The sequence below is a fragment of the Anser anser genome (assembly GCF_964211835.1).
Source record: "Anser anser genome assembly, chromosome: 1".
NCBI lineage: Eukaryota > Metazoa > Chordata > Aves > Anseriformes > Anatidae > Anser > Anser anser.
This window is the reverse complement of record NC_139720.1, coordinates 123518668-123541966: the sequence shown is the minus strand read 5'-3', so window position 1 is coordinate 123541966 and position 23299 is coordinate 123518668. Positions and strand designations below refer to the sequence as shown.

At 38.2% G+C, this 23299-nt stretch overlaps 1 protein-coding gene across 10 annotated transcripts in view; it reads right to left on the bottom strand.

The window, feature by feature from the left end:
• Nucleotides 1-2033: 2033 nt before the first annotated feature.
• TAB3 (TGF-beta activated kinase 1 (MAP3K7) binding protein 3) overlaps nt 2034-23299 on the bottom strand; it is a 45866-nt gene continuing 24600 nt past the window's right edge. For 3 of the 10 annotated variants that reach the window (XM_083849478.1, XM_083849480.1, XM_083849481.1), the window contains 6 exons: nt 21883-22071; nt 18834-20286; nt 14983-15143; nt 12436-12556; nt 11636-11719; nt 2034-6576 (listed from right to left, as the gene is read on the bottom strand). In XM_083849478.1, coding sequence (XP_083705604.1) covers nt 6428-6576; nt 11636-11719; nt 12436-12556; nt 14983-15143; nt 18834-20286; nt 21883-21984 — 2070 coding nt within the window. In that variant the 5' untranslated portion in view covers nt 21985-22071 and the 3' untranslated portion in view covers nt 2034-6427. Of the gene's footprint in view, nt 6577-11635; nt 11720-12435; nt 12557-14971; nt 15144-18833; nt 20287-21882; nt 22072-23299 lie in introns of those variants that run through there. The other 7 variants (XM_083849485.1, XM_083849483.1, XM_083849484.1 and 4 more) reach the window with 7 other exon arrangements.

Below are 23299 nucleotides of genomic sequence, written 5' to 3'. Positions count from 1 at the left end.
TATTTTGCAGGCCAATTACATAGCATTCCATTTAATTGTTATTCAACTCATTATTCAAACTCTTCCTCTAGTGTCATGAGGGGAAGTATTTGGTTCTGGTGTTTTTCAGTCATTCCCCAAAGGCCAATGATCTTTCCTGTTGTGGTAGTGCCTGCCTGCCAGGTGCCCAACATGAAGGTACACATCCCCCCACTTTTCCCAAAACCTTTAAAAAAAAAAAAAAAAGCTTTCAAAAATCTGTACTGTGTGTGTCTCATTCAAAGGGTTTTCACCTTTGTTTCCGAAAGCAGTAATATACTTTTTTCTTTTGTTTTTAAACAAACCTATCAACAGAACCTCTAATTTTGACAAGGTCTTCATGGTGTGGGAACAATGGATAACTAATCTGTCACAATCTTCAAAGCTGAACCTGTGAAATTATCAAATACCTGGGATGTTTTAAGTCCTTACTACCTGGAAATAAATTATCTGCAGAGTGGAGTTCTGATGGATGCATCTATTTTCTCTTCATCTTTTAAATCAACAACACTACTGTTTCCAAGAAAGAATGTTTTGTAAAATAAGTGTCACTTCTGCCAGAAGAGGCTTTTACTGGTCTGACCCTGTGTTTACTGTCAAACTAAAACAATCATAAAATCCTCAATCTAAAAATCAGTGTAGGCCCTTCTCCAACAACTTTACAGGGTTTCTACAAAACTTCAGGTAACCTATTTAATATATAATAATTTGAGTCCAGCTATTAGATGAAATTGGTTATCTACGTTTCCTCCTTCCAAAAAGTGTATTTGCAATCAGACAGCAAGCAATTAAGAACATACAGTACTTACCCAGCACCACGGATCCCCTCGAACAATTAGCAGCATTTAATTCCTGGAATACTTACCAGATCACAACAGAAATCATCTTTCTAAACACCACAGGTTCAAGACGCGATACAATATTGTCAAAACCAAGCAATTTGTATGAATAAAACAAATTGTAATGTAATTATGTCAGGCAGATCCTCCTCTGGAATTCACGAGGGAATAGTGGCTGCTTTCAAGTTGTTAGATTTTCTTTTGGTTTTGCATGTTCTCCATTAGTATAGCATGTTTTAAGGGTAGCTTAACATTTTAAAAAACTTTTTTCCCCCTAAAAATAATAAATAAATCTTTCAATTGCAGTGATTTCTGAAGTAAAAGGATCAAATGCTTAATTGATATACAAACCTAACCTGATTTTTTTTTAATAAAAATTAATTCAAATTTAGCAAAAGGAATGCAGAACTACATTCTTATATTTGCTGACAAAAAAGTCAAAACCAATATTGCAGTAGGATTGTTAGACCAGAATGTTTAATGACTGCAATTGTATATTAACAAAAAAATACAGCTGTAATACAGCTACAGAGCTTTCAAGTTTTTTATTACAGTGAACTGATAAAATTAAGACAATTAAGAAAGCACATCCATAAAGAGAAATTGTCTGCATAGTGATTAATGCTATTCAAATTCTCCACCCTGGCCCAAAGTAGTGCCTTTCTCTAGAGGTTATAACAGAAGACAGACTTCTGTAATCAGATACTCAGTACTGCCTAGGATAAGCAGGAATGACTGCAATCAAAAATACAAAAAGGTGATCATCTGCTATAGCATAAAGCTATTCCTTTAATAACAATTTTCCATTCAAAAATAAGAAATTGTGATGAACTCTGCTTCTTCACACATTGAACATCCTATGTCCTGTTTCTACACTAGAAGATGCGCAGAATACCTACCCGCCATCTCAATGGGACTCATGCTTACACACCCTGAGCACCGTCACAGAAACAGGATTTGGACCCTGTCTGAATACTCAGCAATTGCCTAACGAGACTTATGTTGACCACCAAAATAAGAAAATCCCCTAAAAAAAAAAGTCACTGAAATAAGTTTGCTATAGCTGTGGGCTCAAACAGAAGACTAGAAGCAATCCGATTATGAAAGCAAAAAGGTTATATTTTTAAATGTTTCCTACTACATACAAGAACAAATGCAGAATGTGATGTTTGCTTAGTTTTATTAATTTATTTTGCAGGAATCTGCAACTCGGAGTATGCACTTTCTGGAGGTACCATGCATGCATAGCCTCTGAATGCCTTTGTACAATTTCATCTCTTAGTAGTAAGTTCATTCACAGCATACACAAATCTAGAATGTAGACACCATATATACAGGATTAAACAAGATCGTGTCTTCTTGTTTTAATGAAAAAATTTAACAGGGTTTCACACAGCAGGAAATATGGATTAGATACATTGGTGCCACCATAAATAAATAAATTTCAAGAACACAGTTTTTTAAAATCTTTTTCAAAGGTACTGAAAATCCAGGATTATAATATTGCATTAACTCCATTGACTTCTGATTATTCAAAACCAAGAAAAATAGTCGCATTAATATTTATGGACATAAACAGCAATGAAAGCCCCAAACTGAAGAAATCTGGCAAAACTCAGTCATGGCCAGCTTCAAAATAATGCTGACATTTCGAAATGAAACAAACGCAGCAGCACATAGAGACAGTACTGACTATGGGATGTGTTATTGTGCATGTCCTCTTTCTTTACGGGATGGAGAGTCACTGTAGTATAGAGCACACGAGTTCTGTTGTGCCAAAGAAGCTGATGAATTGTTTATGTCCAACTGTCCACTTCTTGCCAGGATAGTCATTTTCACATTCTAGGGTATATCACTGAATTTTAAAATACAATCCTGATGACAAGCTGGTTTTTAACATATTTAATCTTCTCACATTCTTTTTAAAATGTTCTTTTGTTTTCGTTTTGACTTGTCCCCATTTCAACTCAATTATTTTTATTTCAGTTTCAAGGGGGTTTACAATCAATATTAAATGTGAAAGTATTTAGAAATTGAAATGAGAGATGTATAACTGGGAGAGAGAAAGTAACTGAAAGAGAGGGTATTTTTAAAAATGTGATTTAGTAGCATATGATAATCAGAAAGTACTGAGACCAGCTCTTTTAAGAATTATTACACCTTTTCACCACACCTCCCAGTTTTCAAGAGAAACACACACATACCACAGACACACAGATACACAATTCAATCTGATCTAAGACTACATTTTACAAAGTAATTCCTTTTGCTTGACTTCCCAACCCTTTCCTCTTCACCCAAACAAGACTAATAATTACATCAAATTAAAAGTAGATCCAAAGTTCAGGATTTCTTTTGGTTTACTGTACTCTGAATCATCCTCCACAAGCCCCACTCTAAATAAACTTTTAAAGAACTACAGAAGTATTCTATAATTAAAGGGAATTTATCTTAATAGCATAGCAGATATAAAATAAGCTTTATAAAATTTCAATGAACAGTGAAATAATTTTGAATATTTGAGTGTCCAAGTCAGTTACAAATTCTACCAATCTAGTAGCATGGTTGAGGGAGAGCTCAATCATTAAGGAAAAAAGAAAACACAAGTAGTGCATTAACTCAACACAATGGCATCAGCATCCCACCATTCACACATACACACACAAAAGTTTTATACAATACAGTGCATTTTTATATGCCAGCTGACATTAGGGTTTTATGTGCATTCAATAAATATTACACAAACCAATCTTTTTTGGCATAATCTACAATTCAGTTGGGGTATGAACAGCGTCACCTGCTTTCAGAAGGAAAGTGAATCATCATTCAAAATACAATTTACATTCTAAGAAACTAAAAATATTCAAGCACCATGTAAAGTTTTTACTATTAATGTCTGTGCATGAGCATTTACAAATAAAGGAACACAATGGAAGGTTTTTCTGTGGCATTGTTGTTGCTTTGTTTTTTGTACAAACAACAAATGAGAGTAAGTGAGAAACTGGAGTAAAATTATTGGTACAAAGGAATTCATTTGCAATTTAATGGCACTCACTTGGTCTTTCAAAAAGTATCTTGGTGTCAAGGCAGCCTTCTTTTTCTTCTTCTGGTGAAGTTATGACTAAGACTAGCAGGTCTCCATAACCCCAGAAACCATGCACTTGTGGTTATTACAGTTCAGGGAATGATTGGACTGCATGCATTTTTATTTTTATTCAAAAGGAGCATCTATTCTGTCAGAAAGTGACACAACAGTAAAGACACACAACACACCTACTCTCATTTGCTGAGTGCCATGATAGTTTCTATCATTTTGGAATTCCAGCAAAAACAAATGCTTCTTTCCAGAACTTCTATGGAAGTACAAATGAATAGAAAACTGAAATACTACAAAGGCAAAGGCATCATGATAGAGAAGTCATTAAGTTACTGGTGTTGTTTTGAGTAATTCATAATACCAGTAAAAGCTATGGTACTGCTCATCCTAGGTAGAATGCTTCTGCTCATCTGTTTTCTAGTTATCGCAGTTTTGTTGATGTGTCCACTTACAAAAGTAAAATTATCATCTTATATAGACTGATTTTTTTCCCCTCTCCATATGTGATGAGCTCTTCGCATAATATGGAAGCGAGAAAAATTACCTCTGATGCCTTTGACTTTGTTTTGCTCATCTGTGGTATACACTGATTGCTGGAGATCTCTTAGCTTATTTAAAATTATGCTGAAGATTTAATTAGTGCAAAAACATATTGAAAAATGCCAGATCAAATACTGTTTCCTCATCTAAGATCACAGTTTATTTTTTACTGTTATCTTTATAAACTGCAGGGAGAGAAGACACCAGATTCAGCAATGCAGTCAAGATAAGTTTTCCTCCACCCACCCCTTAAAAATGCTGCTTGATTTTAAACAAGGATTCAGACACATGATTGTTCTACCACAGCTCAACAAGTTATCACGCATCAAGTGAATTGTGGTAATTGACCATATGGATGGGGTTGCCATGAGCTAAGAACAACTTACAATGAAATAGTTTGAATCTCTCCTGCTAAGGTTTCGGTAGCACGTTTTGCCTCACAGTTGTAAAGCCAATTACCACAACTCAGCTGACGTGCTTGGTTGCATCTGACTCCTGACGAAGTTGCACCATAAAAACTCAAATGCACTGTATCAGCTTCTGACCAGTACACAAAACATCCTATTCGGTCGCAGTTTTGTAACACAATCATTCAGCTGCCCAAACCCAAGTTCAATTTCACAAATAATGAGTGCTTTATTACAGCAACCTGAAGCATTCAAATTGAACATCACCTTTATAATACAGTATATCATATGCATAAAAGTACCAGTATGATTTCAGTTGCAAGTCTTGTGTTCTTCAACCTACGGCAAATATTTCCTGACCAAAATAAAAAGAATGCAGTGTATATTTTTTTCAAGATCTGCCATCTGCTATTTTATACAGGCTGGTTTATTAACAATGTGCAAATAAACCTTTACTGAAGAGCTAACTGATTAATTATTTTTCAGCTAACTTTGAACTGGGGCACAAAGTACCTTCTGTGCTGTAAACATCATGAATTCTCCACAAATTGGAAGCTGAAAAGGCCTAAGGAACTGAGTACAAACACTTCTCATACATAATCATGGCTGAACTCAAGTCTTCCAAACTGAATTTGTAGTAGTCTGCGTTTGGCATATGTCACTGTGCTGCTACAGCACAGTCTTAGAAAACTGGTGCATATAAAAGCATACTTTTAGCTTTAAAACACGATGGCCTAATGAAAGCATGCAGTAGTATTTTCATCCATAATATGGTAGAATTCATTCTTAGTTTATTACCAGTGTTGACACAGCCAGGTGAGCACTGTACAAGCAAAAGGGATTGTAAAAAAACTACCTCTGATTAAACTCTCTGTAACACTCATACAGTATCTCGTTTAGTCACCTTAGGTCACTATTTCAAACAGCAATTTTTTGTAGACATAAATTACCCTGAAAAAAGCAGCAATTACAAATACCCTTTTTTTTTTTTTTGTACACTTTGCAAATTTATGGTTGCATTTACCTGTCTTCCTTTTCAGTAGCTTACAATCTAGAAGCACAGGGAGCCTTTGTTTTCCAGCTAGCTGTGGCCAGGTTAAATCAGCTCTGGCTCTTCAGTTTTTCGGGTTAAGTGTAACATTTCACACCATTACTAAGAGTCCTATAACTTCAAAAAAAAAATTTTTTTTAAAGAGCCACTAAGCAGTAACTATAACCACAGGACTAAACACCAGTAGTTATTTGCTTTCCTGCATACATTCTTCCTGAAATTAATCCTTTTACATTTTCAGCTTTTGTTTTCTGCTTTGTTCACTGCAATAGGATAAGAAAGAATTTCACCCTTATTTCTTTTTACTGTGGTACAAGCAGAAACATCTTAACACGTTTCTCCCACCCCTTGCATTATGAAGATTGTAGACTGGCAAAGGCCGGGCAGATGGACTGAAAGGTTCCCCATGTTTCCTTCTCCTACAGCTGTCGGCTTGAGAGCCTGTTTTCAACCCAATGCAGCCCCTTCCTGATTTTCAGGTGTATCGTGGCATTTCACACTGCTCACAGCGATTTAGTGCTGGGTGATTTAGAAAGGTGCAGCTATCACAATTCCATGGAGCCCCTTCAAAGTCTTCATCTCTTGGCTGAGTCCGTGAAGCCTGTTTGGAATTGTTTGGATGCTCTAAAAAAAAAAAAAAAGTTTCTTATACATAAAGGTAGAAACATTTCTACATAGATAACACAAAAGGTTTTTTTTCCTAAAGCACTTCTAATTCAGTTTGTGAGATCTAATTATTTAAAGGATTTCATTTCTGTAAAGAGTCACTTAACCATACTGCATTCAAAACAAGGAGTCACTAATGTCAGGTCACTGATACTGCTAAAGGTTTAAATATCTTAAAACAAAGTTTGTTAAGAAACATTCCTGTTAAGAATGACCTGATAAATTTATATACGGCAGTCTCTTACCCTCTTTTAAATTCCAATAACCCTACTTTTATCTGAAGTGAAAGACAACTTCTAAATCAGTTCCTTCAATATTTTCTACATCTTTGCTAGCATTCATCCAGGCAGAAGAAAACATCAAATATCAAATCAAATGATAGGCCTGCTTCAAAACCAGGATGATTGTTTTTTCTCCACAATCATGACATGGTTGGCACTGGAAGGGACCTCTAGAGATCATCTGGTCCAACCCCCCTGCTCAAGCAGGGCTACCTACAGCGGGTTGCCCAGGACCACATCCTGGTAGCTCTTGAAAATCTCCAAAGAGGGAGACTCCACAACCTCTGGGCAATCTGTGCCAGTTCCCGGTCACCCTCACAATGTTTCCTAATGTTGAGACAGAACACTGCCTCTTGTCCTGGTACTGGGCACCACCGAGCCTGGCTCCATCTTCTTTGCATCCTCCCTTTGGGTATATATAAACATTTATAAGATATCCCTCTGAGCCTCCTTTTCTCCAGACTGACCAGTCTGAGCTCTCTCAGCCCTTCCTCATAAGGAGAGATGCTCCAATCCCTTGATCATCTTGGTGACCCTATGCCAGACTCCTTCTAGTATATCTAGATCTCTCTTGTACTGGAGAGCCCAGAACTGGACACAGCACTCTAGATGCAGCCTCTCCAGTGCTGAGTAGAGAAGGATCACTTCTCTTGACCTGCTGGTGATGCTCTGCCTAACACAATGAGAAGTACTGTTAGCTTTCTTATAGGCACAGGCACATTGCTGACTCATGTTCATCTTTGTGTCCCTTACAGGCCCCCTAGGTCCTTTTCTGCAAAGCTGCTTTCCTGCTGGATGGCCCCTAGCATGTACAGCTGCATGGGATTGTTCTTCCCCAGGTGGAGGACTTTACACTTCTTGTTGGACTTCATGAAGTTCTTGTCAGCCCATTTCTCCAGCCTGTCACTACCCCTCAGGATGCTGCAATGGCCCTCTGCTGAATTAGCCACCCTCCTCAGGTTTGTGTCATCCACAAATATACTTGCTGAGAGTACACTCCACACCATCACCTAGACCACCAGCGAAGATGATAAGCAGGACAGGACCTAGGATTGACCTCAGAGGGTACTCCACTTGTTACTGGCCTCCAACTAGACTTTTGCACCACTGATCACCACCCTCTTGGCCTAGCCATTCAGCCAGTTTTCAATCTACCCCACTGTCTCCTTATCCAACCCATACTTTATCACCTACTCTATGAAGGTCTTATGGGCGACAGCATCAAAGGCCATAATGAAGTCTAGGAAGACAACATCCATGGCTCTCCCCTTGTCCACCAGGCTGGTCACTTCTTCGTAGAAGCTTATCAGGTTGGACAGGCATGACCTTCCCCTCAGCAAAGCCATGCTGACTACTCCTGATGACCTTGTCTTTCACAGGCCTGAAAAAGACAGCAGTGACATTTGCTTTCCTCCAGTCTTTGTGCACTTCTTCCAGTTGCCACAATTGACCAAAGATCGTAGAGTGGCCTCCCAATCACATCTGCCAGCTCCCTCAGCACTCATGGGTGCCTCCTCTCAGGGTCCACGGACTTATCAATGTCCAGTTTGCTTAAGTATTCCCTGACCTGGTCCTCTTCCTCCAAGGGTAGGTATTCCTTGTTCTAGCCCTTCCCCCTGGTCTCTAGGACCTGGGATCCTAGAAGGCCGCTCCTGCTGGTAAAGACTGAGGCAAAGAAGGCATTCAGCACTTCAGCCTTTTCCCTTCCTGTGGAACCAGGTCTCTCACGTGGTTCAGCAATGGGCCCACATTTTCCATACTCTTCCTTTTGTCAGTGATGTAGTCCTTTTCAAGGCCAGGCTGGATGAGGCTTTGAGTAACCTGGTGTAGTAGAATGTGTCCCTGCCCATGGCAGGGGGGTTGTAACTGGATGACCTTTCAGGTCCCTTCCAACCCAAACTGTTCTGTGTTTCACTGAACTTGTAGAAGCCATTCTTGTTGTCCTTGACAGCCCTGGCCAGATTCAATTTCATTTGGGCTTTAGCTTTCCCAGCTCCATCCCTGGATGCTCTGACAATTTCTGGGTATACCTCCCAGGCTACCTGTCCTTGCTTCCACCCTCTGTAGACTTCCTTTTTGTGTTTGAGCTTGGCCATGAGTTCCTTGTTTCATGTCCATGTCCCTGCAGGCCTCCTTGCAATTTTACCTGATTTTGTTGGGAGGCATTGCTCTTGAGCATGGGGAAGGTGGTCCTTAAATACTAATCAGCATTCTTGGGCTGTTCTTCTCTGCCACAGGATTCTACCAAGTAGATCCTTGGAAAAGGCCAAATGACTTTCTCATGGCTTTGCAGCAGGGATGTACGTGTGTTAAGTAGTACTTAAGTCTGTTCTCATTCATATAATCAGTACGTATGTATGAATATACATTAGGTATTAACCCACATAAAGAACCAAAAAAGGTTTTCTGATGTCTCCAATCAACACTTCAAGACCTCAGGCTATCTATTAAAAGTGAAAAAAAACTCTTAAGATGTAGAAACACAACATTTCACATAACGCTAATATTCCAAGCAATATTAGCACAAATACCTAGAAGATAAGGTTAAGATTTCCACCTGCTAAACAGACATCTGTAAAACAGCTTAATTAAAATAAAACTTATGTTGTAAAAAAGGACTGCAATTTGTAATTCAAAAGTTCACATATTACTTTGCTGAGTATCATCTACTCAGAAATCTAACAGGAGGCCGATGACAAAGTCAGTGCAAATAGTACCTACGTTTGTCTTCAAAGACATACTTAAAAAGTGAAAAAAATGGCCTCCTTGCTTAGATGTAAACCCTCTCCAATCCAGATGCTGCACAATCACATTAGCAGTGTGTGGCCTAAACAGATTTCTGCTAAGCAGGCAAGCCATGTAAGCACAAAGACCTCATTCATGTTCACTAGCCAGCTTGAAGCAAAGAGCAGACCCTTGTCTGCCTATACCTGCCTTTCTGCCCACATCTTCAGCAACTGAATATTAAGGATATTGAATATTAATTAATATAATTGAACATTAACTTAATTTTCCAGGAAAAAATGAACTAGATGGATCCGTGTTAAAAGCCGAGCTCAAAATACAATATACCAACCCTAACACAGGTCACTATTAAATTGTCAGACAAAACCCAGAAACTAGTCTTAAGTCATACAAATCCTCACAAGACAGTTTCCGATTGCCAATAAAATCACTTATTTCATACAAGTCTTGCACATTATTTTGCTTTGAAATAATAAATTGACTTGTGTAATCAAGAGAATGTCTTCAAACATCACTAAATACCTTGGATCAACCAAATGACCACTGCAATTTAACACGAATCCAGGTAGCTGCCTTTGTGCCACTGCCCACCTGATGATACTGTCTTTACTGCGCAGTAGCACTTGTGCAGGGAACACACAACAATTTTTTATTGCTGTTGTGTGTTTTTTTTTTTTTAACTGGTATATGGATGAGCAGGAGTTCTGGGCCTTTACTTTTAAATTTCCACATGCTAGGCATTTTAGAACATTGAAGAGAAAAAATTTTTTTTTTCAGAAGGGGGAAAAAGGTTTCCTTATATAAATTCAAAATTAAACTGCAAAAGCCTTTGAAGTGCTTACTAACAAATAGATTTTTATTTTAAATAAAATTTGCATTTTCAAGCAAACTATATAGTTACATTTCTGATACAGCAGTTTTTTCACTAGCAATTTCAGTACACACTATTTACGGTGAGAGGAGACAGTAGTATACATCTTATCACATAAGATTTTCAGAGAAAAGACCACTGTTTTCTCTATATCAGGGCACAGGATCCTGGACTGACTATTTTAGAGGAACATAGTACATAGAACTAAGTATTTAAGAACATTCACTAACATTTGAAAGCAATTCTTTCAACAGATTTCAAGAGCTAATTGAAAAAAAAATACTTGGGCAAAAAATACCTGAGACAAGAGGCAGGATTCTACTCCAAAATGACCCGTGTACTGAAGTTCAGAGTGCTACTGAGCTATGCAGCCACTAGGTGTCTACTTAGGGTGACCAGCAATTCACTCTGGAATGTACTGATCGATTCTCCACTGAACAAGAAGACTAAATACATAGCTCCTGCGTGCACATGTATCTGAAGTCCTAAGCTGGATAGGAATGCTAGATACTACACAATTAGCACAGAAAATTTCAGAAATCAGTAATGAACTTATAACAGGTGGGACCCTGGAATAACTGCAGACCCATGTGAGAAAACATACTCCATCATAGTCCTTCAGACATCTGAGGCTCTTGCTACACTAAAACAAACTTTAGGGTTACTACTGTGAAACTCCTACTCTGCACACAAAATGAAAGCATGACCAGGCAAGTTAAATTAAAAATATAAATGCAAATTTTAAAAAGCTGATCTTGCCAATTAAATTTACATAAAAGATCTCAAACTATAAAATCCCAACAACATATTAGAAGACAGCTAAAAAAATCCTGATGTAGACCTCTTAGGTTAAAAGTATTTCAAAAAAACATAATTAGGAAGCTTTAAAGTGTTAAGAGCTTGTATACTTTAAACTCTTTTTCTAATAGTGGATAACAGTATTTACAAACAAGACAGTACCAGAACACTGGTTGGAAACAACCTGTCTGAGGAAAACAAGCTGCAGCCAGGATTACTGCAGTTACATAAACATGTTATGGTTTGGCTTATACAGAGAAAAAAAAAGAAAAAAATATTCTCAGTACAGTTAAAACAAGTTGAGGCTTGCTTTTTAACCTACCCTTTTTATATGGCTTTGGTGGCACAACAGGACCAGGCTCTATGTTATCGTAGAAGTTACATGTGGCTTTCGGATCAAAGTTCCCTGTCAGAAGAGATAAATAAGAAAGCAAAATTCAAATGTTATTTACAAGCCTATACCAGTGACATGAACATCTAGAAACTTCGTATTTTATACATGTTATTACTATTACACTCTATTTTAGCTTTTTCCTGACAGTCTTTTATCAGGTATTTCCACCTTTATATTGATTCTAGTAATTTTTAGCAGTCTAATCCCATACTGAACAATCAACTCCAGTTCAATGTTCTGTATTGTTTTAAAAATATAGGAAAATTCAAATCACTCTGTAGGACATGGTCTTGGTTAAAAAGAATGAAAAAAGAGGAAGACTGAATTTTTACACCTATTTGACTGTATTTATGTCAGGTTTCTGTCACAGAAAGGATTTTAAATACCTAGACAGATTTATATTTGCCAACTTATTGGCTGCAACCAGTGTTTCTGGTTTGTATCACTTTATTAGAGGTAAATTAAAAATTTAAGAACCTTCACTAGAAAGTATTATTTTTAGATTTACTCGATAAAGTTACTTTTAAGTAACTATTTTCTCAGTATTGTAATTTACCTTGGCCAAGTCAAGTTTAACAATTTGCAACTGAAAAATACATCTTTTTAGTTAAAAAAAAAAAAAAGAGATTGATAAAGTTCAATTTTAATTAAAGAGTCCAAGAAGAATATGCACATTTAAGCATACACTGTATTTAAATTGTTTTTTTCAAAACCTGTCAGTTCTATACCTCTAGACTGAAGGAGGTCAACTTCTTTCAGTGTACAGTCAACATTTATCTGGAGCTGTCTGTTGAGGCTTCTTAATTTGGTCATTTCCTCAGGCTGGGGAGAAACAACCCAAGATAGCAACTGTAGGAGAGTCAGCATCTTATCCGACATATAAATAACATTGTTTATCTATGTTAACAGCTTTATTAGAAACTAAGTATAACCAAGGCACTGAATAGAGCATCCAAGATTCCACTGCCTCTCCCTCCCTGCCACCCAATTTTTCCTCAAAAAACACTTTTCTACTGTCATTTGAGGAAGTTTAAGAAAAAAAAGGAAGAAAAACACAAGTTAATACTAAAATTCATTTGTAAAAAGGCATAGTTCTTCATAACTGTATAAAATCACATACCTTATAAAAATCTGTATGAACTGACGACTTGATACATCAGTTTACATCACAATGATCAGAAAATAAAATACGAGCTGCAGTTCATATAAGCTTCTGACCTTATTTGATTACTATCAAATAATAGTCAATTTACATCATCCAAAGGAGCTCCAACATGCCAAACCTTCTAGCCTAGTATATTTAAATCATTCAGTACTGCATGACAATAATTACTCATAATGGAAGAATGAATAGAGTCAAGTCTATATATATGCATATAATAAAGAAACCCCATTTAGGTTACTGAAATGCTAGTGCTCCTAATGCTAGCAGCAATGATTAACAACACAGATGCAGGCGTAACTCTAAGGATCCCATTTTAGGGTATACTTGATCATCACAGAATTTTTGAGGTTGAAAGGAACCTCTGGAGGTCACCTGCTCAACCCCTGCTCAAGCAGGGACACCCAGAGTAGGTTGCCCAGAACCACACCCAGGCAGCTTATAGAGATCTCCAAGGAGAGAAACTCCACCTTTCTGGGCATCTTGTGCCAGTGCTCGCCACCTGCAGAGTAACAGTGTGTTTCCTGATGTTTGGATTGAACTTACGGGTGACAGCATCAAAGGCCACAATGAAGTCTAGGAAGACAATATCCATGGCTCTCCCCTTGTCCACCAGGCTGGTCACTTCTTCGTAGAAGCTTATCAGGTTGGACAGGCATGACTTCCCCTCAGCGAAGCCATGCTGACTACTTCTGATGACCTTGTCTTTCACAGGCCTGAAAATGGTCTCTGGCATTAGCTGTTCCACCACCTTCCCAGGGAATGAGGTGAGGCTGGACAGCCTGTAGTTCCCTGGGTCCTCCTTCTTGCCCTCCCTGAAGACAGCAGTGACATTTGCTTTCCTCCAGTCTTTGGGCACTTCTTCCAGTTGCCACAATTGAACAAAGATCATAGAGTGGCCTCCCAATCACATCTGCCAGCTCCCTCAGCACTCATGGGTGCCTCCTCTCAGGGTCCACGGACTTATCAATGTCCAGTTTGCTTAAGTATTCCCTGACCTGGTCCTCTTCCTCCAAGGGTAGGTATTCCTTGTTCTAGCCCTTCCCCCTGGTCTCTAGGACCTGGGATCCTAGAAGGCCGCTCTTGCTGGTAAAGACTGAGGCAAAGAAGTCATTCAGTACCTCAGCCTTGTCCCTTCCTGTGGAACCAGGTCTCTCACATGGTTCAGCAATGGGCCCACATTTTCCATACTCTTCCTTCTGTCACCAATGTGCTTACAGAAGCCCTTGTGTTTGATACCCCTGGCCAGATTCAAATCCATTTGGGTTTTGGCTTTCATAACCTCATCCCTGGATGCTCATACATGCCGAATACCTCAGACAGATGAGACGTACAGCAGATGTACTTACTACTTCAGCAGTTAACGGCATATATGCTGTTACTAAAGCATGGTATGCTTTCCTGCCTACATCTGTCTGTATTGTTTATGTAAGCACAGTGAACAAGACTGAACTGATTTGGCTAACAACTGCACAAACTGAAAGCTATTTTTCAGTCAGATGAGTTCTCTTATCAGAGCCATACAGATTTCTGGGCTAGAGTCACTAGTGGTTAGAAGTCAGAGATAGGAAGAAGTAACGGGACAAGAGGCGAGAGAGATGCCAGCTACTTGAGCCAACACTGCCAGTGAAAAGTTACTTGGCACATCGTGCACATACCAAATGGGAAGTGGAATGTCTAAGAGATGCAACTACTCATTGTATCAAGGTATTTTGGTGTTTGAAATACCTTTTCAAAAAACTTGAAGCCCAGCTGTATCAACAACTGAGCTGGATATGGCTCAGACACTACACACAGACTTGGACATACACTTCTATAGGTTGTTTTGTAGGAAATTACTTGTAGGAAAGTAATTATCTATTCGGTTCTGTGGCCCAGAGAAACACACATATACAAGTCTCACTAGGTCTGTTGTGAATCCTAAGAAAACTGGACACACACGCTTCTTAAATGTTAAGAACTGGCTTACTACAGGCCAAGAACTTACAGAAAATCATTTCCAAATACTGAAGATTTTATAAGGCAAAATATATGGGAGTATATTATACTTTATTTTATGAAAGTATAAGAAATAAATTTGTATCTTGAATTAAAATACTAACAAATTGCTTACTGTTGGAATTGCAGTTGTACAGCTAACTCTTCGAAGCCGCCTCTGCATTAGATCGTGCTCCATGCCATTGACTTCAGCTTTCAGGCGTTCAAGTTCTTCTTTCTCAAGCTTCAGTTCCTTTGCTAATCTCTCCATCCTTGCTCGTTGATGTAAAAGCAAGGCTAACATTTCACATGGAAGAAATAGTTACTAACAAAAAAAAAAAGCTGGAAAACTGAATTCTTAGCTTATATGTAAGATTCATGAGTGACCTTTCTGGAAAAGAATGTGATCATAAACATGCAGCCAAATACCAGTGTGAAGATGCTTTCATGCCAAATGAACTACTATTTAGGACAAAGTTCTTCCAGAATAAATAAAAAAAATAGTAACTTGAAGTTGATATTACCATTTTGGTCAATGCTTCTTTTTTTTTTTTTTGTCATTTGGTCTTTCTCATCTCAAAAATACAAAGGCACCTGTACAAGCAGACAGCTTCTCAGGATGGAACAGCAATCTAGTTATGTTAATACTGTACTGACAAAAAAAATAAATACCAGAGGTAAGATCAGAAGATAACACTTCATAGCTACTGTTCAACAGTTCAACACGCTAGCCTTCAGACTCCTGAATTGTTTTTTCAGTGAATATTTAAGTATTCCTTGCTTTTCATAGAATCATAAAATGGCTTGGTTTGGAAGGGACCTTCACGATCATCCAGTTCCAACCCCCTTGCCATGGGCAGGGATGCCACCCACTAGATCAGGTTTCTCAAGGCCTCTTCTAACACCTGATCTTGAAATCCTTTAGAGATGGGGCATCCACAGCTTCTTTGGGCAACCTGTTCCACTGCCTCACTACCCTCACAGTGAAGAATTTCCTCCTTATATCTAATCAAAGTCTCCCCTCTTTTAGTTTAAAACCATTCCTCATAGCCCTGTCATTGTCTGCCTGAGTAAAAAGTCACTCTCCATCTTTTTTATAATCCCCCTTTAAGTACTGAAAAGTCTCCTCAGAGCTCTCTCTTCTTGAGGCTGAACATCCCCAACTCTCTCTGCTTTTCTTCATAGGTGAGTTGCTCCAGCCCTCTGATCATCTTTGTGGCCTCCTCTGCACCAGCTCTAACAGCCCTACACCTGGATGCAGCACTCCAAGCAGGGCCTCACAAGGGCAGAGTAGGGGGGGACAATCACATTTTCAGGGAGTGCTTTAATTATCAATACTACAAATTCAGCATTGCTCAAAGTCAGAACTAAAGAACTTCAATAAAATAGCCTAGACATGAGAATCCTGAAGGGGTGTGGGGAGGTAAATGACAGAGCTGGGCGGGAAAGGGAAGCTCAGGTCTTTCATAGTCATTAATTCTACAATAGAACTAAATTGCTGCCCTCTCACCTGTCCCTGCTGTTAATCAACCATTTTCTCATACTTCTGTCATGACAGTGAAATTTATGACTCCTAGTTGCAAGCTGATGTTGGGCGCTCTGAGCAGCCACTCAGCTAAAGAAATTTGCCTAGCTAGAAAATGATATTAGTTTTTTGCAGGAAGTGTCCTCAGTATTTCATCATGATGCAAAATTGGCCAAGTTTGTTAGTGTGATGCTTAGCACTTTTTGACCTAGCTGTTTTACCTGATGAAAGTCTACCAGGACAGAAAAACAGGAGAAATTTGTTGCTAGTATTCAGACAAGCATGCTGCCCATGTAACAATCTTTCAGCAAACTGTTTGAATACATGAAGACACTGTAGAAAACTTAGAAAAAAATGATATTTCATACAAAGTACCTGCCACCACCTGCCCCTTTTCTTCACCTCTATCCAATACAGGCAAAGTAAAAAAAAAAAAAAAAAAGTCTCACACATACTTGCATTCTTGCTGGAAAAAAAAACAGAAAAGTAAGCAACAATGTGAGGTAGCTTACTGGGGGAAGATAAAAATGCAGGGGCATAAAGTGACTTTTTATCAGATGTCAGTATTCTGTGCAAAACAACAGCACTATACTTTGGTTTTTGCATGGATCCACCAATTCTTGGTCAAAGAATAAACATTATTAAATCCTATCCAAAGAATAACATCAGATGTTTTTACAATATAGGTTCCAATGTTACTGATCAAAACCGTTCTCTACTTTTTGAAGTAAATGCAAGTCATTCGAGTACATTTCAAGAGATCACAGAATGAATTCAAAAAAAGAAAGTACTGGTACTAGGGTGTATGATTTGCCACCATTACAGTCAAATCCTGTCTTCGCATGACTCCTCCAACTTAACATGGGGTATGGCTTCATTACATAGCTTGGTATTATACCTCAGGTACAACTAATCAAATTTGACTCATGCTACAAAGAAACATTAGAAGTACAGACACCAGAAGGGATTTTTGGTAACAGTTTTCACAATGGTTCATATTCAGAAGAAAATTAAGTGATCCCTCACATTCCCTACATTAAGCTTTTAAGTATACTCCTCTTTAGGCCTCTGCAGTGGTAGCAGAGTGTAACATTTATTCTTCCACAATTTATTTCTATTAAGAGTTCACAGTGCGGCAACACCAAAGGCTAACGAAGCCCCAGATGTGGTATTACCACAAAAGCAGATAGCCCAAACAGCATATTCTAGCTGATTTTATTGTTTTCCAAACACAGAAATCTAGACACAGATTCAGAAGTCAAACAGATTTCTACATTTCAGAACATGTTTTCTTCATTTATGTGAAACATAAATGACTACCTTTTGTGAAGTTGTAAAACAAACACTACCAAAGAAAGCATATGACCTGAGTTACAGATCTACTAGCGTTCTCTCAAAATAACATTTCTAATTGGGTTTACCAGGTATAAAATAGCTCTGTTGATGAATTAAAATAGCTCAATAAACAGAAAGCAAAATAACAAATCAAGAACAGAATTATAACCATTATTTCAGCTGTCTCAAGTTGAAAGGAAACCTAGAAGGAGCAATGCAGGAATAGAGACTCTTCTTTCCAAACGCAAATTTAGAAACAAAGTACATTCTTTAAATATCTGCTGCTGATTATCATTCCATCATTACCCCAACTGATTGGTTTGAATACTTGCAGAGTGATTCATTTATTCCATTTAAAATGTTTCAAATCTAGAAAACTGGTTACCCTGAGAAAAGCAGTTTTCATCTAAAGTTTAGGTGTCACCACTTTGTGTTTTTCTTGAGTAAATTATTTAACTATATTTACACATAGCATTAAGACTAACTATAATCTGTCCCCATGTAGCAGAATACAGATCCTAAAATCTCTCTACCAAGCTTTTCCTCCTCTTCGAAAACTCTAAGTGCAACAAGTGAGCTTTTGATCAAGTTCTTCAGAATAATTATTTTAATACCCTTCAAAACAAAACACGATTTGTATTGACATGAGAAGCAATTTTAGCTGCAATCCTCTCTCCTCTTTCACTTAATATTCTTCAATCTAAACCAAATAAGAATAAAATTCCTTGCAGAAGTTAGCGTTTCAGGTTTCATAAAGCACCCAGTACTGAACAAATAAATGTACTGCAAAGTTCTTCAAACAAAAAATAATAAAATTCACATGTAAATTTATGACATGGTTCACAGAATTTACCAACCAGATACATGGCATACGTTCATTAGTTGTAGTGTTCTCTTAAGAAATTCCCTTTTGTCAAAAGCACAGCAATTTTATGAGCCTCAGAAATCCTTAATGTATTCGACTAAATTTTAGTGCAATTTTAAAAAACAGAACACAAACTAGTTGGATGATCTTTGGTATGATTTGTCTTCTCTGTACAAGTTCGATATTTCCTTCTTAACAAGTAGCAAAATCAAGCTAAAAATGCCTTTTACAATAATACAATTTGCAAGGGTAAAGCATTTACCTTGAGTGTAAGCATAGTCATCTGATCCAGAACTAGAACTTCTCTGATATTTATGGCTTCCTTTTTCTCCTCCAGATCCTGGGATTACAGAAATAGGCTGAATAGGTTCTGGTGCTGCAGTACGCTCTTCTTGGTCCACTAAATTTAAAAGATTCTCAGTCGGTGCTCGACCTACTGTGATTTTAAAAATAGTTGGGTTTGGCTGAGATACCATTACCCGAGGAGACTGTGTTGGTGCACCTGTAGGCCCAGTTGGTTGAGTGTAGGTAATATATACTGGATTAACACTAAATGGAGGTTTGGGTTGACCCGACATACCTCTTGATGGAGAGCTTGTAGGAGGAGTAGTGGCTGCATACAGCGGGTGCTGGTTTCGTTGAGATGGTTGATTACTTATTGGTGAAGGACTTCTGTTCATTGCAGTCCCAGGCCTTTGCGGTGGCTCAACTGTAATTTCTATTTTGTTCATGGAACCTTTGGATAAACTAGGTCCAGCAAAAGGAGGAAGATACGACACGGAGTGACCGCTTTGTTTTTGAAAAGTCTGGGATGCTTGCTGATATGGATGAGGTGGGACAGTTGAAGGACTAGGAGGCATGAAGACATGGGAACTCTGATGACCCAGCTGAGGAGGCTGAACTTGGTGCTGAGGAGAGCCAAAGGGAGAGGGACACTGGGATGCCGGTGGTGATCGAAAAGCCGTCTGAGGGATCTGGGGTTGTTTAGGAGAATACTGAGAAGGTTGGTAGTTCTGTTGATGTGGATACACAGGTAGAGGACGGGGAGTATAATGTGGAACTGGGCCCTGTGGTGACGAATGCCACTGCGTATTCTGAGGAGTCTGTCGTCCTGAAGAACTTTGAGATGTTTGTCTAATATAAATAGAGCCATGAGTCCCATAAAGATTGCTTGGAATCTGTGGAAGAATTTGTAGAGCTCTGGGTACACTCTGTCCAGATGGGAGGTTTTGTGATACTGTAACAGTAATGGGATTTGTACTGTACCGAGGTATGTGCATATACGTGGGAGGAGGGCCTTGCATAGCAGACGTGTTCATTCCTGGTTGTATGGAAGATGGCTGTGGAGGTGGCTGTGGAGGAGGAGTAGCTGCATTTCTATTCTGGTCATTCATGAAAAATGGATTGTAATTAGGAGAAGCTGCCACAACAGCGGGAGCAGAATGTGGTTCTTGAACTAAGCATATCAGTTGTTTACCTGCTGTGCGTTGTGGATCAATATGTCCATCACTTGAACTATGTACCAGTGTACGACCACCATTAAGTTGAGCTCCATCCCCTGCATGATAGCTGGTATGAGGATGAATACCCAGATTAATGTGCAAAAGGCTATTTCTATTCATTCTGGTGTCATCGGGACTATGGTACTCCATATATAAGTATTTGTTGCTCTCCTGTGCGAGGGCTCGACAACAGGCATCTAGATTGTTGTTGTTCTAGGAATAAGAAGGGACACCTATTTTGTTAAACTGCAAAAGAAAAAGCCACTGCTCAAAGTTCAACAAGCATTCAAATGAAGCTGCGATCAAGCCTTAATAGGCATACCTCATAAGTAGTTGACACAGATACGAATTTTGAAATAAAGATCATACCTACCAGGTCACAGTCTGCAAGTAGTACAGAGCTCACGCTGCATCTAGCAAAATACAATGGTAATGCTAGCTACAGTATGACATAAAAATCAAGTCAAGTCTGGATTTGGGGAAAGCAAAGAACAGGAATGCACAATTAATTATTTCTAATAACACAAATAAAATTAAACTAGATCAAAACTGCAAGTTCTGGAGAGTCCAAACAAAGATGCAGGTAACACTTTAGTGTTTACCCATGCGTTTATTGTTTTACCTTTATTTTACAGTTTAGCTGAGTACTTTTCTACCTGAAATTCTAAAACCACAGCATTTTAAGTCAGCTACTCTAGGTAGAAATTAGCACCTTAAAATTAAATAAATGAAATCAAAATAAGTGTTGCTTGAAAGTTTACTGGCAATTCCCTAAGGCCCCTTATAATTATGACATAATTTTAACTGTCTTAAAGAATTTCAGGCTCAAGGCTTTAAAAAAAAGAAAAGGCTTATTCATACATCAAAGGGAAAACCAAATAACCCCTGTAAGGGTTTGATTTGTTCTGCAATGCCAGCAGTTGAATATACAGACATTAAATTATGAATCAAATCAAATGTAAAATTGGGAACTCCTCCCTTCTTCATCCATTTTAGCTTCATTTCTTAATACTAAAGTGAAGACGACTTCGTCAAAACTTCACCTCATTTCACTACCAGACTAACATGGACATTCAGCATCCTGTCAGATGAAGACACTATTGAACATGACAAAAAAAAAAAAAGAGAACAGTCCAGCGCTTAAGTTTATACGGCTCTCACTCCGTGGGTACTTCTACCTGCTTACTTCCCCCTCACGCCAAGCTCCCCTGCTAGAGTCCGATGGTCAGTGGGAATACCCAAATGTCTCACACAAATCTAAAAACAGAACACCTGGGAGACAGATCTTATAATAATAACCAGAACCACAGTCCCAAGACATCAGCCTCAAAAAAGCTAAATGCCACTATCAGTCACTTGCCTTCATAAGACAAGGCTTCATAAGGACAGTCCTTAGCATCCATGCCCCGAAGACAGAAAAACTTTAAGTTTTTAGGTAAAGCCAGTTCCTTATTTTGGAGGAAGGAGTTGTACTAAAACCTCCTCCAGTGTACCTATGTTCTTGATGAAGCCATCATTAATAACCATCCTGTTAGCCACTCTCCTTAATCCTGTGTGCATACAGTCACACATGCAAGGATGAATAACCAGCAAGAAAAACATAAAACAACAGCAACAAAACACAAATGCAAGTGAGGAATGGTAACATCTCGTCTGTAGAAGACAGAACAAAAAAAGCAAACAGCAGAGTCTTCCACTCCTTCAAAATAAAACCAGAAGAACGAGAATTTATGTTTCAAGTAGACTACTAAAAAGTTTTCATACTACAACAATAAAAGTACACAAGCTCCTTTAAACTCTTCACCATACCTGAAGCATGCACTGAGATACCACCCCTTCAGGTATCTCAGGGAAACGTTGTCGGAGATCATGGAGTACCTGCACATCGAGTTGTTGACTGCCCTGCGCCATGCCAGACTGATGTTGTTCCAGATTATCAAAAAACGGAAGTCAACAGGCCTTCCAATGATTATGATCTTCTGAGGCTTCTGGCATTTTCTGTAAGAAAAAGAAACCAATTATTTTTAAGCTATCACAACCATTCTTTTTCCTTTCCCCAACTGCAATGACAAGTACATTTTTAGATCCAGATATAAAGAGCCAATGACTTAAGCATGAGAGTCAGAATCATAATTTCTCAAATTCTAATCCAAAAACACTTAACATAGCACAGGTATATCTACACAACATTTTACTGGAATGTGCTAGCTCAGTTCTTTACCTGGTCCCATTGTGGTACCATATATGCATGACTTTAATTAACCTGGCCTGTATAAAACAGAACTGTAACAGATTACTTATATATTATTCCCAGTGAGAATCTGAACAGTTTCTAGAAACATCTGAGGTCATGGAGCATGCGTGTCTTTATTATTCACATTATGCCAGAAATAACAGGCTAGAAGTAGCACAATTATTTAAAAATAATTCTCTAGTAATGGGGCTTAACTCTTTACATTGTTGTAAATTCAAAGAGTTGGAAGGAATTTTTGTGAAACACAACAGGATTAAAACATACTTTAGTAAGTCCTTTTTAGGCCTATGATAATAATCTATTTCAGATTGTTGTAAAGTACCTATTATTTTAATTATTAGCATTATTAGTTACAAAAAAAAATTCAGGATTCTTGCATTCAACAGCAAAAATACACGATTTGAACTACAATACCAAAGGAATGCTAGACATCAAATACAATCTGAGTCAATAAATGCTTTCCTCACTTGTGGCTCATAATCATAGGAGTAATCATCCAAGAGCTAAAGTCTAAGTAAAAATTCACATGGACATTGCATGAAGGTGGTACATGAAAGAGCCTCTGTCTTTCCAACAGTAATATTCAGCCGAATTTTTAACAGGGGAGAATGTAAAGGTGTTTTCAAAAATGAAAATGAAAGATACCAGCAGAGTGGGTGTTCAAGTAATACATTAGCTAGTCTAAGGCCAAAGTTTTCTCTCCATTTAAAACATTCACATCTCAGCCTTGGTGGCATTTTGAATGGTACATAACGTACATACTCCAGAGCTGGCTTTTCAGTAGTTAGCTCAGCTCCTAATAGAAAACTAGAAAAGTACAACAGAACAGCCCAGACATACGCACACCTTCAAGTGATAATAATCTCCTACAGTTTCCTGTATCTTTCCTAAGAAAGCCTCTTAGTTTGCTTAAGCAAGAAAATAAAACATGTTTTCAAAGAAATAAAAAACATCAGGTTTAGGGTTAAAAAA